General features: G+C 42.9%; 4 protein-coding genes across 4 annotated transcripts; 3 read left to right on the top strand and 1 right to left on the bottom strand.

The window, feature by feature from the left end:
- Positions 1-925: 925 nt before the first annotated feature.
- AOL_s00097g188 (uncharacterized protein) lies at positions 926-1,560 on the top strand (the record flags this gene model as incomplete). Its single annotated transcript, XM_011126021.1, has 3 exons — positions 926-968; positions 1,069-1,160; positions 1,240-1,560. The coding sequence occupies 3 exons, from the start codon at positions 926-928 to the stop codon at positions 1,558-1,560; spliced, it is 456 nt and encodes a 151-aa protein (XP_011124323.1).
- Positions 1,561-8,557: 6,997 nt separating this feature from the next.
- On the top strand, positions 8,558-9,002 carry AOL_s00097g187 (uncharacterized protein; the record flags this gene model as incomplete). The annotated part of the gene is made up of 2 exons (XM_011126020.1): positions 8,558-8,803; positions 8,901-9,002. 2 exons carry the CDS (start codon positions 8,558-8,560, stop codon positions 9,000-9,002), a joined length of 348 nt encoding a protein of 115 aa, XP_011124322.1.
- A 586-nt stretch (positions 9,003-9,588) lies between these two features.
- AOL_s00097g186 (uncharacterized protein) lies at positions 9,589-10,665 on the bottom strand (the record flags this gene model as incomplete). The annotated part of the gene is made up of 3 exons (XM_011126019.1): positions 9,589-9,653; positions 9,722-10,305; positions 10,469-10,665. The coding sequence occupies 3 exons, from the start codon at positions 10,663-10,665 to the stop codon at positions 9,589-9,591; spliced, it is 846 nt and encodes a 281-aa protein (XP_011124321.1).
- A 926-nt stretch (positions 10,666-11,591) lies between these two features.
- On the top strand, positions 11,592-13,553 carry AOL_s00097g185 (uncharacterized protein; the record flags this gene model as incomplete). The annotated part of the gene is made up of 1 exon (XM_011126018.1): positions 11,592-13,553. One exon carries the CDS (start codon positions 11,592-11,594, stop codon positions 13,551-13,553), a length of 1,962 nt encoding a protein of 653 aa, XP_011124320.1.
- Between the last annotated feature and the right edge of the window lie 123 nt (positions 13,554-13,676).

Here is a 13,676-nt window from a genome sequence, read left to right as displayed (position 1 = left end):
GTTTTTTTTCTCGTTCTGTTAATTTTTCAGTCTTTCGAAGAGGATGCTGCAGGACTAGTTTTAGAATAGAATTGGGTCCATTCCTCTGAATTCTCCATGCAGCCAGCATCGAGGGTCGCCTAGAGAGACAGCAGGTGTATGGTTCGGAGACAGGCCAGAGCCAGAACCAGGCCAAAACACCCCCAACAGCGGGCGAGACTGGCTCAGACCAAACTAGCCCACCCCGGCTGGCATTCGGACTGGGCAGAACAGAATAAAACCTGTGCGCCGTCCGCTGTCTGTCTGAGTTCCTTCTTCTTCTTTCCCACAGTCGCATTGCCGTAGTACATTTAGACAAGAGAAAGTTAATCCCAGTCCACTCACAGTTGCCCCTTTACATACTTTTTGCCCCCAAATCAAATCAAAACCAAAACCTCCGTGCCATCCCCCGACACACACCATCCCAACCACCTTTTTATCTCCCTCATCTCCCTCTCTATCTCTCTATCTTCGCCCCTCATCGACATAATAATATAACCCATAAACATCATCTCTTCTTCATCTTCAGAATCAGTTGTCGTCGTATCTTAAAACATCATCATCATCTCATCTTTCGACATCAACTCGAAAACAACAACAAAAAACAATAACAACGCAACACGCAACACAACAACACAACCTCCTCTCCTCCCCTTTCTTAATCCGTCGCATAATCAAATCCAATCTCCTTTCACTTTCTCCAACCGAACTCTCCTGCCCAAACCTTCCTTCGACCTAATCACTTGCCCAACATCTCCCTCATCTCCCTTCCCACCACCCCCCACCACAACCACAACCACAACCACCACTTCTTTCTGATACATCTGTCCTTCCCTGCATTCTCTCTGCCGACGACAATATTTTCCTCTAAAATTCCCATCTTAATAACAAATACACATACTTCATCATGTCGTACGCATACGCTTCCTTCCAGGCTCAGTCACGATCATGTAAGCATCTTCCATCCCTTCCCGGGGATAAGACTCGGTGATACCCGGGTCTTCCTTTCTTGTGATTCCTTTGAGTTCCAATCCTAACGGAATCCATTAGTACTCAACGCTCGTTTCCGTTACGAAGCCGCGAGGTCCTTCGACCTGGATGATGATCTAGAATTCTGCCCGGCGCTGTTATCGGAAGAAGAGGTATGTCCAACAAAAAACACACGCAGACCAAGCTCTCGGCTTTCGCTAGGGACCCCTCGCTAACCCTGCTGTGCCTCAGTTGCAATCCGTTCACTCCGGATCTGATCGCTCGTCGCTATCGAGCGGATCTCCAAATGGCTCTCCGTTACAGCATCAGATTCAGCCATCTTCCGCTTCATCCTCCTACTCCTTCTCCTCCCACTCTTCCTTTGGCGGTCCGATCAACTACCATCACCACCACCACCATCAGCAGAAGTCTCAACAGTCTTCTCAGAGGATTCGCAATGCCATCCCCATCGTTAATCCCAATACTGGCATGCGAGTCTCCAGCCCACCAAACATGATCCCTCACCCCACACAACGACCTCATCACCACACCAACTCCTCCCGCCGATGGTAGTTGGTGATCAAGTCATCAAATTAAACCTCGCATTGTAAATTTCAACATAAATCTTTTTTGTTTCACGCTTTCTGGGTTTTTCATAATCAGGAGTTCTGCTTTCTAGTTCTTCTTCCTTTGTTTTACTCGGGCACCGGATGAAATGGCTTTAACGGAACATTATACTATACAACAAACAACCCCCATCGTTGACAAAAAACATCAATACCCTTTTGGTTTGCTACGCTCTGCCGCTTGACGGTTACATATCATACTTAATACTCTTTTACTCGACCTTTCTCGACTCCCCGACATCCTTCGACCATGTGTACATATGAGATCAGGGACAAGTACCACACCTACTCTTGTCTCTCCCTCTTCACATTCACATTCAAACATCACACTACCTCCTACCCTGTCGTGCGAATGAAATTTTGGAAACTAGCATTTGGGTGTTTCTCTTTTCCTTTACTCTTGTTTTTCTCTTTTACTACCCTCCAAAAAAAATCCCCGCGAAATAGATCGAGTTTCACATCTCCTATGTTTTGTTTCCGGAGTTTCTTTCTATTCTTCCTCCCACCCACCAAAAAAACCACACCTTTTACTTCGTTTCCGCTATTGTATTAACGCGATACCTCATTATCTTTTTTGTGTACAAAGCTTTGATTGCGACATTGGTCTGGGTGTTTGCGTTTTATACGTTAGGCGGTTGAAATCAGACGGGCGGGCAAAGGTGTTTTACAACAGTTTTCCTTTTATGTCGTTCTAAGGGAGTATTCGAAAGATCGAGAGAAAACCATCAGAGCATTTGCTTATTCATTTGGGTCATTTTTGTTTATTGCCATCTACGGGGGCTTGTTAATTCTCTACCTTTCTGTATATCTTCTCACCTTTTTTCCTTTTCATTTTCCTTTTCCTTTTTACCGTTTTTTCTATATCTTTTGGGTGTACCGTTGGAAATTAAGGGTTTCCGTTAGCGGGTGTCATATGGTTTTTTGAACTGGTTTGGCCGGCCTCTTGATCGTTGCTTGTACTACTTTCTTGAAAAACACTGGAAATCTGGATGGTTATCTTTTTTTCTTTTACAATTACTATACTATTACTACTATTACTACTAGTTTTCTTTGTTACTTTCGCTTGCTTCAAAAGAAATGAAATTGAAGAGGAGAATTGCTTCGGCGCTCCCCAATTTGCATCTTATCAAAATCATATCCTCACTTCGTAGAATTCATAAATGGTCATAGTTGTCTGGTAGACTTGGAACCCCAGAAATCCCCAAATATCCCAGGAATTTCCCAGGCATGACAGACAAGACGGACGGGCTTGAAGGATTCATCCCAGGCCCACCCCGGATGGAGGATCAACTGAGCTTATTTCCACCTCACACCTTCACCAGCTGCTTTAGCTCTAGCTACATCAGTAGCTTCTGTGTTTTCACATAAGATAATAGGAAGGTCTTATACCATTGACCAATAACTTCATTACAAAATATCTAGCTTCAAGAAGTGAAACATGTTGGGGCAACGGGTCATGCGTTTATTGGGTGTAAGCGCGAGGATATTTTATTTTAAGTTGTTGTTTTTTTGGTGACTATGGTATGGTGATAAGTGTGAATTCAACCGGCATATAGATGAAATGTACAAAGTCTTTCTTTGTTTTTTTGGTTCCTCTTTTCCGAGGTTTGTGATGGGTTCTTTTGATGAAGTTAGGTAATTCATTTCTTGTTCTGTTCAGGAAGATTCTCTTGCAACGTTTAGGACCCAGGATTGATATCTTGGGAGGGTGGTTATATCGTGATGGTCATTCTTGGGCTTCTGAATATACACCTAGTCGTATAACTTTTTTTTTATCTGATTAGCTAGCTGGCTAGCTATCGAGCTGAGCTGGTTCGGGGGTAACCGGTCAACAGGAAAGAGCTAGGATCTATAGCTAGGATCCAGGATTTGGGACTTCCCGAGGAGATAGGCTTTCGTTGGTGGAGTGACATTTCCGTGATACCACAGCTATCGAGCTTTTAAACGACCAGAAAAACAAAACCGTTTAAAATTTTTACAAGCTTTTTTGTCCGAACTCCGAAATTTGCGGGTAACAAAAAAGACAATCAGAGATCATAAGATCGTTTAAATTTCAAAGAAAATGCAGGCGAGCTCCGTTCGCGATCTTTTTTGACAGCCTTGAGTCTTCTCCCTTTGCTCCTTTCCTTCTCCCTGTACTCCCTGTAGGGATTTTAAATTTTTACTTTGGTGGAGTTTAACCTGTTGGGTATAACATCATCTCACATCACATACCAACATCATATGTCAAGTACATAACACGCAATAACAATAACATAACCATACAAACCCTGTTTTCCCTACATGAATGCTTGGTATTCGGATCTACCTTTACATAGTAGGTTTAAGAAAATGGCGTACATCCTTCGAGAAAAAAACCACCCCTTTCCATGAATATTATTAAACAAGAATGGAATGTTCAAGGCCTAAATGCTTAGGTTTGGGTATTATACCTTAACTAAGGGTCCTTGAACACCAACGCTCCGCTGTCGCTAAAGTAGACAGACATATGTTAGAAAAGGTTATACGCAGACGCATAGAACCCGCTCATTCTAGAAGAAAAAGAGAGAGAGAAAAGCCATCAGGAAACAAAACGATGCCTACCCCTTAAACATTTCCCCTCTACTCTTGTTTAAAATGGAATAGAAGAAAAAGGGAAGAAGTAAGCAATCAGGGGTAAAACTTCGTAGACGGCTAACCCGTCTACCCTAGCAAGTCGAGACGATAAAACGGTCGTTGTTGTCGGATTTTGGTTTGTCGATGCGAGAGAAAACAAACGGTATTACTTGTTCGTCCGGAAAGTATATTTAGCTTAGTTAGTTGCTTAGCGGTTTAGGGATGCGGTCCTAGTACGTAGGCGCTAGGAAAGGTGTTAAAGGGTGGTAAGACATCATGGGGCTGTTGGTCTTTTTCTCTCTCCTTCTTTTCTTTTTTTTCCCACTTCTCTTTTTATTTCTAATTTTCTTTTTCGTTTTAGGACTGGTGTCGAAATTCGAAGACCTTTCTGGTAGATGCCGGATTGCGTGTATGCGAGGTTTGTTTTTCTTCTCTTTGTTTTTCGAACCTCTAGGTTACCAGGAATCCCGTTTATGGACGGGATCATGTGCGGCGTTTAGGCGTGGTTGGGAATTTTTTGGTTGGATTCTTCCTTTCCGGGGAGCGCATGAGCGCATAGTAACAGGAGTAAGGAATTCTGAAAAACGAACGGTTGGAGCTCCATGTCTTTGAATGAGTTTCTTAAACGAAGTTTTGTTTTTTAATCTGATCTCATGATCTGATAATGGTGACTTATGGCAGCTGAGGTTTTTGGAGAAACCCAAGACATTTTGATATTGATATTTATATTAATAGTGGATGCATATGCTGGGATGTTAGTTAGTACGCTCTTCTCAAACTGAGACGTTGAATTTTATGGGGGTGTTTCAGAGGGGTGTTGGATATTTTGCGTTGTTTTGAGGTGGGTCATACTAGGGTTTTGGAGTTTCTGAATATGAAGATCTATATCAAGGTGGACATTTCAAGATGATATGATATCATGATCATGATACCGAGGACCTAAGATCTCCTTGGACTTAGCTTTCACAGGTTCTCAAAGTCTCGGGAAATAACCTCCCACAGTGAATACCACAGGAAAAGCCACAAATATTAATGCATAAAATTCAAAACGCAATCGCTCGAAGAGTTCCCAAAAAACCGATCCTTCCGAAACTCTCACTTATAAGAAAAATAAGAAAAAATCAATTAAGTTGTCCTAAAACTTCTACGTTGTACAGCCGTTAGCCCTGCAGTAGCTCTTGTGTACCATACTAAGACACCCAGGGTATCAGGGAATAATAAGAACATGTAGATCATAAAAGCCTTCCCGCACGGTTGACCAGCCTAGCGTAACGTCCACAGCCTTGTGTAACGTAACGCTACACGAGAGAGGAAATTTTTATGAAGGATCTAATTGGGCCCCACTGCGCGCGCTTTCGTACATTGCAGAATCAAGTGAGTTAAAAACCGTTTGTATGTTTGACTTTATCGATTACATATATAGGTGAGTTCCGATTGGAGCGTACGTGGGGGTTGTTGATAATTAATGACAGCTCTGGGCTGAGGTGAGCTCCTGGCTCCCGAACCTGAAAGAGAGAGGGAGGGAGGATTAGTTAGTAAATCGGCGTTGACGGTGCCCCGACTAGCCACTCGAGCTCACAAAATCTCCAATATTGGCTTGTCAACTGCAACGGCGGAGCTGCGAACAAAGCCAGTTCATCGTGCAGATATTTTGCATCACGATACCGGAATCTTTGGTGTTAATGTTGGCCGGTATGTATATAGGATACATAGTACTAGTCTAGAGGCAAAACGAGTACGAGTTCAACATGCATAGCACATAGGTTAGTACTGGCAACTAGTATTTTCGCAAGGCTATCGCGATATCGGTAATCGATATCTTAGAGATAGCTGGTCTCGTTGATAGCCGAGTAGTTAGCCCGCGTTTGACATTGGCATATGGTATATAAACCAGAGGTGGTCACGTATGTCTGCATATTCATATGTACTGCTGATTGTATTAATTTGTTCAGATATTATGCAATAGGTTTTGAGCATCAGCTATCCCTTGCTGTAGCAAAAGTGTGATCTAACATCTTACTAGACAGGCAGATAGTAAATGGAGTAGAGCAGCCACAGAAGGAATAATGCAATACATAAGCCCTATATTTCCTGTCGTCATTTTTATCGTTCATCATCGCTTCCGATGACATGGAGCACGTGCCCGGTTTCTCTAATCTATCACTTCACTAGGAAGATATAGATGCTCAAGGTAACAAAATTTTCACCAAGACTGAATCGATGACAGACGGTATCGATGGCCATGGGATTACAAAACCTGTGCCCCCGCGACGACTATAATTAAAAATAAGCCAAGACTACGCTCCAAGACCAAAGAAACTCTAAGAATGCATTAATGCTTATAACGCGCAATTCCTATCACTCAATCTAAAATACGAGCACCAGGAGACTCTTAATTGATCAATTATTATTTAGTCATAATTATATAACACATCCGGTGATGCTTGTTGATACGGCCCCCAGTCCATCAGCTGTCAGGCGGGTTAATATTACCAACACGCTCTTTGTGCGATTGTTGAAAACTCGCCACTCTAAATAGCGTCTGCACTGCATCTTTTCATCGATTCAGCCGCTTTCCTTTTGTGTGCCTGCAAGTCTTGAATTGCCCTTTTTTTTTTCGAGCCCAGAGATCCCATGTATCAACCCCGTAAATACGACAGAACTCTCTGAGAATGATGTTGGCCTAAGATTTATTGTCCACTGGCTCAGTTAGTCGCTCAAGTCCCAACAATCATATCATATGGATATATCTAGTCTCGTGGATATATCCAGATTCATGTGGATAGAATTACGGGATAAACCTACCAAAAGCACATATCTAGCTCAGCTGGCCGCAAGTCCACAAAATAAATACCAGTTTTTGAGCTACCTTAACCACTTGAATACGGGAGGCAGCAGACGCACTCACATATGATTTGAATATGTTGGACTCCTTCCTCCAGGGATTTAAAGTCCATAAAAGGAGACTAGAGGAACAGCGATTGGGATTTTTAAAAAAATACGTGCATAGTATTGTGAAATGTGTCTTTGACCGCTGTCGGATGACTATTAGAGCTGTAGCGCTGACGTATTCAGATTAGACCAATAAATGTGCTAACATCAACCTACATGTTTGCGACCCAAACGAAAATAATTGATGGAAAGAGTGTATTTTTTTTGAATTATAACATAAGGAAGGGGTGGAGGCAATGTGCTCCTGCGGGGATTCTGGGATCTTTCGGATCTGAAGACCAATTGGATGAGCATGAGTCGAATATGAGAATCCTGGTTAGATATCTTGATATAAATAAATAACAGCTGATGAAGCTTGATAAAAGGTTAAAGGTGGTTTCTGAACTTAAATTCCGGGTGAAATTTCCATATAAATTTATGCCTACGGCCTCATAGTCTTTGAAAAGAGTAAGTAAATTTCGATTCTATATAAATAACTAGTTGTTTAGCTATGATGCTAACGCCTGACCTTAGGTGGGCTACATATATATATACTTAGTATATATACACATATACACATACATACTGTCACGAACTTCTCTATCATTGCCCTTTCAACTACCTCCTTCTGAAAGAAAAAATAAATTGAATTTACAGATTAATTTTGGTTAGAATTCCATATACTACTTATATATTCCACTTACCATGGAACCGCCAATGTTGTATTTTCCGCGTTGTCCCAACATCAGATCTTTCCCAAATGGGTGGTCGTTTTGGCATCCGTTAACAGGAGCATTTTGACGTCATAACCCAGTCCGGGACAACATTCGGAGAGATCATGATATCATGCTCAACATTACAATTGTATACAACTCCGGGACTTCTTTGATTGTGCTATGTAATAAAATAAAATAAACTATCCGAGGTAGCCTAAATCCTTGGCCTGACATGCTATCAGTTATTTTCAGCCAAAATATTTAAATAGTTTACAAAGGCTTTCCGACTGTTTCCTCACACTCCTACATCTTCCTACTGCTCTGATATTGTCCAATAGTTGAACCACTATATAAACATTTATATCAGAAGACATCTTATTCGCTGTTTGAGCGATTGGTAATTGTATCTACGGAAATAGTATCCCGACTTAAGTCTTGCATATCTATTTCGGTTAATTACTTATTACGTCAATCGTTTCTTCCAGAAGTTGATTCTAATAACTTCTATTACGATTACATCAATCATTTCTTTGACCTTTTTTATCAAGTGATTCTTACTTGTACGACTCCCCTCCCAAAAAACCCAATTGTTTATCATATCACAAGGTACCTTCCGTACATGCATATTACTTCCTCACTTTCGTTTCAAAAGCTTCTAACCACCCCCATCTATCTAATAGACTCAATTCACATTCAGAAAAAATGACAACCATCTCAAACATCTCCCGCCGTCTCCCGGCCCTCTGCACCGCCCGTGGTTCCTTTGCCTACACAGCAGCCACCAGACTCTCAGTATCATCCCAACAGCAAGCGAGGTACTCATCTTATTCCTCCAGTCACGAAAACGATCCGGAGAAGTTGGATGATTACAAACGCAATTCCTTGAAGGAGCAGAAGGAGGGGAAGGGACAATGGCATGAGGAGTTGGCTAGTGATGCTGAGGCTTTCGTAAGTTTTTATCTCTCTCTCTCTTTTTTTCCCTTTTTATTTCTCCTTATTTCTTGGTTATTATTTGATGTTAACAATTTTGGAATATGTTATATAGATCAAAGCAGAACGACAAGAAATCAAAGCCACAGGCGAGGAAATCGAGAAGTTACAACGGGAGACGACTAAATTGCTAAAGAAGACAGGTTTGAAGGGATAAACAAAAAGTTTGTGCTAGCATTGGAATAATTCTATAAGGAGATGTGGTTTATTGTAATTACCTCTAGCTACTTTTGATAACGCGTTCATGGTGTCATTAATCAATTTTTTTTTTTTTTCATTTTTCATTTTTTTCATTTTTGATTTAGTTGTGGGAGAGATTGTAAATTTGCATGAGACACTTATTCACTTACTCAAAGTTTAAAAAGGAATCAATGGAGGTTTAAGTGGGAATAAATTCAAGATGATATAGACATCTATGATCAAAATAGAACGTAGACATGAAAGTGCTATGATATCTACAGTATAAAACCATGCAAAAAATCGACAGGTCCTGGTTAGCACCTATGTGAAAACCAATGGAAAAAATGAGGAAGAAAGAAACACCGATATAAACAAAAAGGAAGCCCCAAACAACCCTGACGATTCAAAAACCTGGATGATTATGTTACCGATATATTGGTATTCTTTTTCCGAAACCCGGGACCGTGATACTCGCTAGCAAAAGGCCAATATACAATCGAAAGAATCAAAGAAGGAAGAAAATGAAAAATCCGTATGATAGAAAAGAAAATGAAAGACGAGGTCTATTTCAATAGCGCGATCAGGAGTACCAGGACTATGATCAGTACTACTATCGTGACCATTGAGCCTGTGGTTTATTGGTTAGATTTCTGGTTTGTATGAAGTTGATGTCTGGAAGATTGGCTGGAGTCTTACCATTATCCTTTGCTTTCCTAGCGAAGGTATCCAGCCTCTTTCTAGCTCCCGTTATTCTCCTTTGTGCCCGATCAACTCCATCGTCTAGATCATCTAGTAATTCTCCTTGACTATCTAACTCATCACCAATCTGTATACTCAGTTCTCTTTGTCGGGTTATACTTTCTGATAACCTATCTAATGTATCATCCTGTTCTTCTATTATCCGCTGATGAAGAGTCATGACCTGTGGATTCGACATTTCGGAAGTATCCACCAGAGAATCTGAGAAACGAACTTGTTTTGACTTCCGTGTGGAGGCTGTGAGATCTGCGCTGCTTCCCATGAGGGAGCCTCTGGAGTCTGTGGTGTCATCGTCGGTGTATGATGCTAAACCTCTTGCAGCCTTGTGATGATGATGGTCTGGATCGTCCGTATAAGGTAGGGAATTTGGATCTAACCCTTTCTTGGAGGTGACATTTGGGAGGTCGATTGTGGATGACGATGTAGAGTCGGATTGGGAAGTAAATTGGGATGTTAGGGTGTCGTAATGAGATCGGAGTTTTATGAGGGTATCTTCACGGTCTTGAAGGGATTTTGAAGAGCTATAATAGGTACTCCGGTAAGCATTTAGAATATATCTTTTAATACTGTGATTTTATTGGTGGAATGCAAGGGGTGGAGGAGATTTGAAAGTGGGTTTCATTGTGATTGTGATTGTGATTGATATCGGATATGATCAGGGGTGTTTCTCTCCGCTGTACATACAGTTCGCCATCTTGCTCGAGTCTTGTTTGCTCCTGTTCGATTTGTTCGATACCTTGCCGTAGAGTCTCGAGCGACCGGGTAATATATCCATCGGCAGTATTTGGCTCGAGTTTTAAGGAGATGGCTCGAGATCTTTCGAGGAGGGAGAGTTTTATATGGTCGGCTAGCAGCAGGAGACGGTCGGCGTTTGTCGGCATCTTGTTGGATGACGTCGGCGGTATACTACCTGGTGGATAGCTATAGATTCGTATGTACAGGATATGGCGAAGATATGGAGAGTCGAGAAGATGTCGTCGTCGTCGTCCTTGTTGGGCCGGTGGAGAGGAGGTGAGTGGGTAAGGGAGGGAGAGAGCGAGCGAGCGATGGAGGTTTGGAGGACGGTTGTTTAAAGATGGATTGAAGGGGGTTTCGAGGAGGGGTGTTTGGCAGGCAGTTGGAGGTCACTTGGCGGCATTTAGCCGTTTGAGGGCCTCGTCATGCGCTGTTGGACTGTCCTTGGACCGACCCGTCTTATGCTCTAACCAGACATCTTCTCAGCTTACTTCTAGTGCTTAATTTGTTCTAAGGCATATTAGTATTGTCACTGCTATTTGAATATGAGAAATTCAAATGCCTGCAATTAGATACTGAATTGATAGGTTAACGGTTATAACGGTGGTGTAGTTAAATATTAGTTGCTCGGTCAGGAACTGCGCCGCTGCAGACTAACTGACCCACTGACCACACAGATCACGCCGATAAGGCATTACCAGCACAGTTAATTACCAATAGGAACTAGCACCGGCGATAATAATTATTACCTAGATGACAGGTACTTCTTTATCAAGTATCTTGATTATTCTTTTTGTGGTCGAGCCCCGCTATTTGTTTACAGTAAAGTACAAAAAAAGTGGTCTGCTGTCTGCAGCTTTTAGTGGCGGCATCTGGCATGGGTAGAAATTTTCGACCGAACCACCAAAATCAACTTCAACTTCAACCTCTTCTTCTCTTTCCTTAGTCTCCAGAAACACAGCTTAACGGCAAACTTTCGACCATCAAATGCTTCTTCGCCCGGTCAATGGTGTCGCACCATTCCGATAACCGCGGGCGAGAAGGCTTCCTTGGCTGAGATGGATGCAGAGTTATGCTCATCGGACGACCGCTGCTTCGAAGGTGCTGCAGTCCCTCCTCGAAGCTACCTGACACACGACTACTCTCGAGCACCAACAACAATTTCAAACCTGTTAATATAGCCATTGCCCGGTACGAACACCGACAACCTGTTGGTATAGCCTTTGGGAGTGGGATAAATTCGCATTGGGGGTTAATACGACCGTTTTCGACAGAAAGAGGGGAAGGAGGGGGAGGATATCAGGATGGAGCTCGTGGGCGACATATCCGTTCGAGGCCACATACCGGCTCTTCAGCCAAATCTTATAGAGCACCACCATTACCTACGGAACGAAAGCTCAAGGTCAATATACCGCCGGAACTTGAGAGGGATTTTGTTGATTCGGTAGCCGAGGATCTTGTTGACGACTTTGACGACCTTGAAGAACCCGGTCCCAATTCTCGACTTTCAAATGGTCGAGACCGACAGGCCGATGAGGAGTTCTTTGCTATCCTCGATAAACAGCGTAGAGAACGGGCAAGTCAGAATAAGGATAGTGTAAGAGGTGCCGGACCGTCCACGAAAACTCTCGAAGATACATCCAGGTTCCTTCTGTCCGAACTACTGGCTACAGAGACTGCCACTAAACCAGGTTATAAGAGAGGAGATGCAAATGCCGATAGTGAATCCGACCTTGTCCTTCTCCAGAAAGCCCTTGACGTCAGCATCACCAGAATCCAAAAGAACGCGAAGCCGGGATACCATCCTCTCCCATTCTACCTCCATCAAAACTCCAAAACCCTTGACGAAGCTCTAAAGGTGGTTCTCCAAGAAAAGAAACCAGACATAGTCAACAAAGTCTGCTACAATCTACTAATTTCAGATGCTGCACCGTCAATCAAAACCTTTAATATCCTTATTCGCCGGTTCACAAGACTTCGTATGACCTCTTTAGCACATGTAATCCTTTCAACGCTCTTCGCAATTGGATTCGAACCAAATGCCTACACTTACTCTGCAATACTACAATACCTCACCGTCACCCAAAACTACGAAGCTTTCAACCGAGCCGTCCAAATCATGCGCGACACTTTCTTGGATTTCAAAAATCCCGTCCTCGGAGCAGCCGAACTCAATGGTTGGTCAAAACTAGGCAACTTCATGGGTATGCGCCGAAGGTTGAGGCTTTTACAGGAAGAAGGACTACGGGATGATATATACGTCCTTGCTATCGAACTCAGGTACTTCGCAAAACGACATATGTGGGAGGGAGGATTGCCGGCTTTGACATTATTATTGAAGAAAGAGGCGCAAGATATCGATCATCGGGCTTTGTTTTGGGCGTTCAAACTGTGCGTTAACTGTCACCAAAATGAGTTCGCAGATCGATTGAAGGCGGTGGCGCAGGAGAAGCGGTGGCCGGTTGAAGCTTTGTGGGCGAGGCCGACGAGGACTCGTGGGTTGCCGTATGGATATAAAGGCAGGGAGTCTGGACAACTTGTGCCGAAGGGGACAGATCCACCACAGTGGACGGAATTGTGGAATCCTGGGGTGAAAAGTAAAGAAACGTGGGAGTTGCAGAAATTCAAAATTGGGTCAATGGCGAGGGTACCAGATGCCTGGAGGGAGTATAGCTCTGTCTTCTGGGAGAAGGCTAATGGAGAGGATGGAGGTGTGGATATGAAGAAGTGGGAGGGAGATGCTTTAGAAGATACCGTGGATTCATCGATATCGGACGTTAAGGCCAAAGGGATGGCTGTAAAACATCAAGGACTAACTGTTCTTGAAGATGAGAAATCCGAGAATAATGGGCGCAGGTCCTCCATGTTTCAAAATACGAAAGGAGGGACGATTGCTGCAAAGACCAGCAACCTGCCAGAGATGCCCGAAAGAGCGTTTAAAGCGCTTGAAGAAGATAATGTCTGGAAGTCGCTTCTCAAAAAGAGGAAGCGCGAGCTGCTTCGGCCTGAAACTCGGGGCCCGAAGCCACGTTAATACCGAAGGTACAGCATGCATTGTAAATATGAAACGTCTGGTTCTGTAAATATTTTTGATTGAGAAAAGCTTCATTTTGTATATATTCCCGATTGAGGGGCCATATATTTGGTAGCCCCCTCG

This window comes from Orbilia oligospora (genome assembly GCF_000225545.1).
Source record: "Orbilia oligospora ATCC 24927 unplaced genomic scaffold scaffold00097, whole genome shotgun sequence".
Taxonomy (NCBI): Eukaryota; Fungi; Ascomycota; class Orbiliomycetes; order Orbiliales; family Orbiliaceae; genus Orbilia; species Orbilia oligospora.
This window is presented reverse-complemented; position numbering and strand designations above follow the sequence as displayed.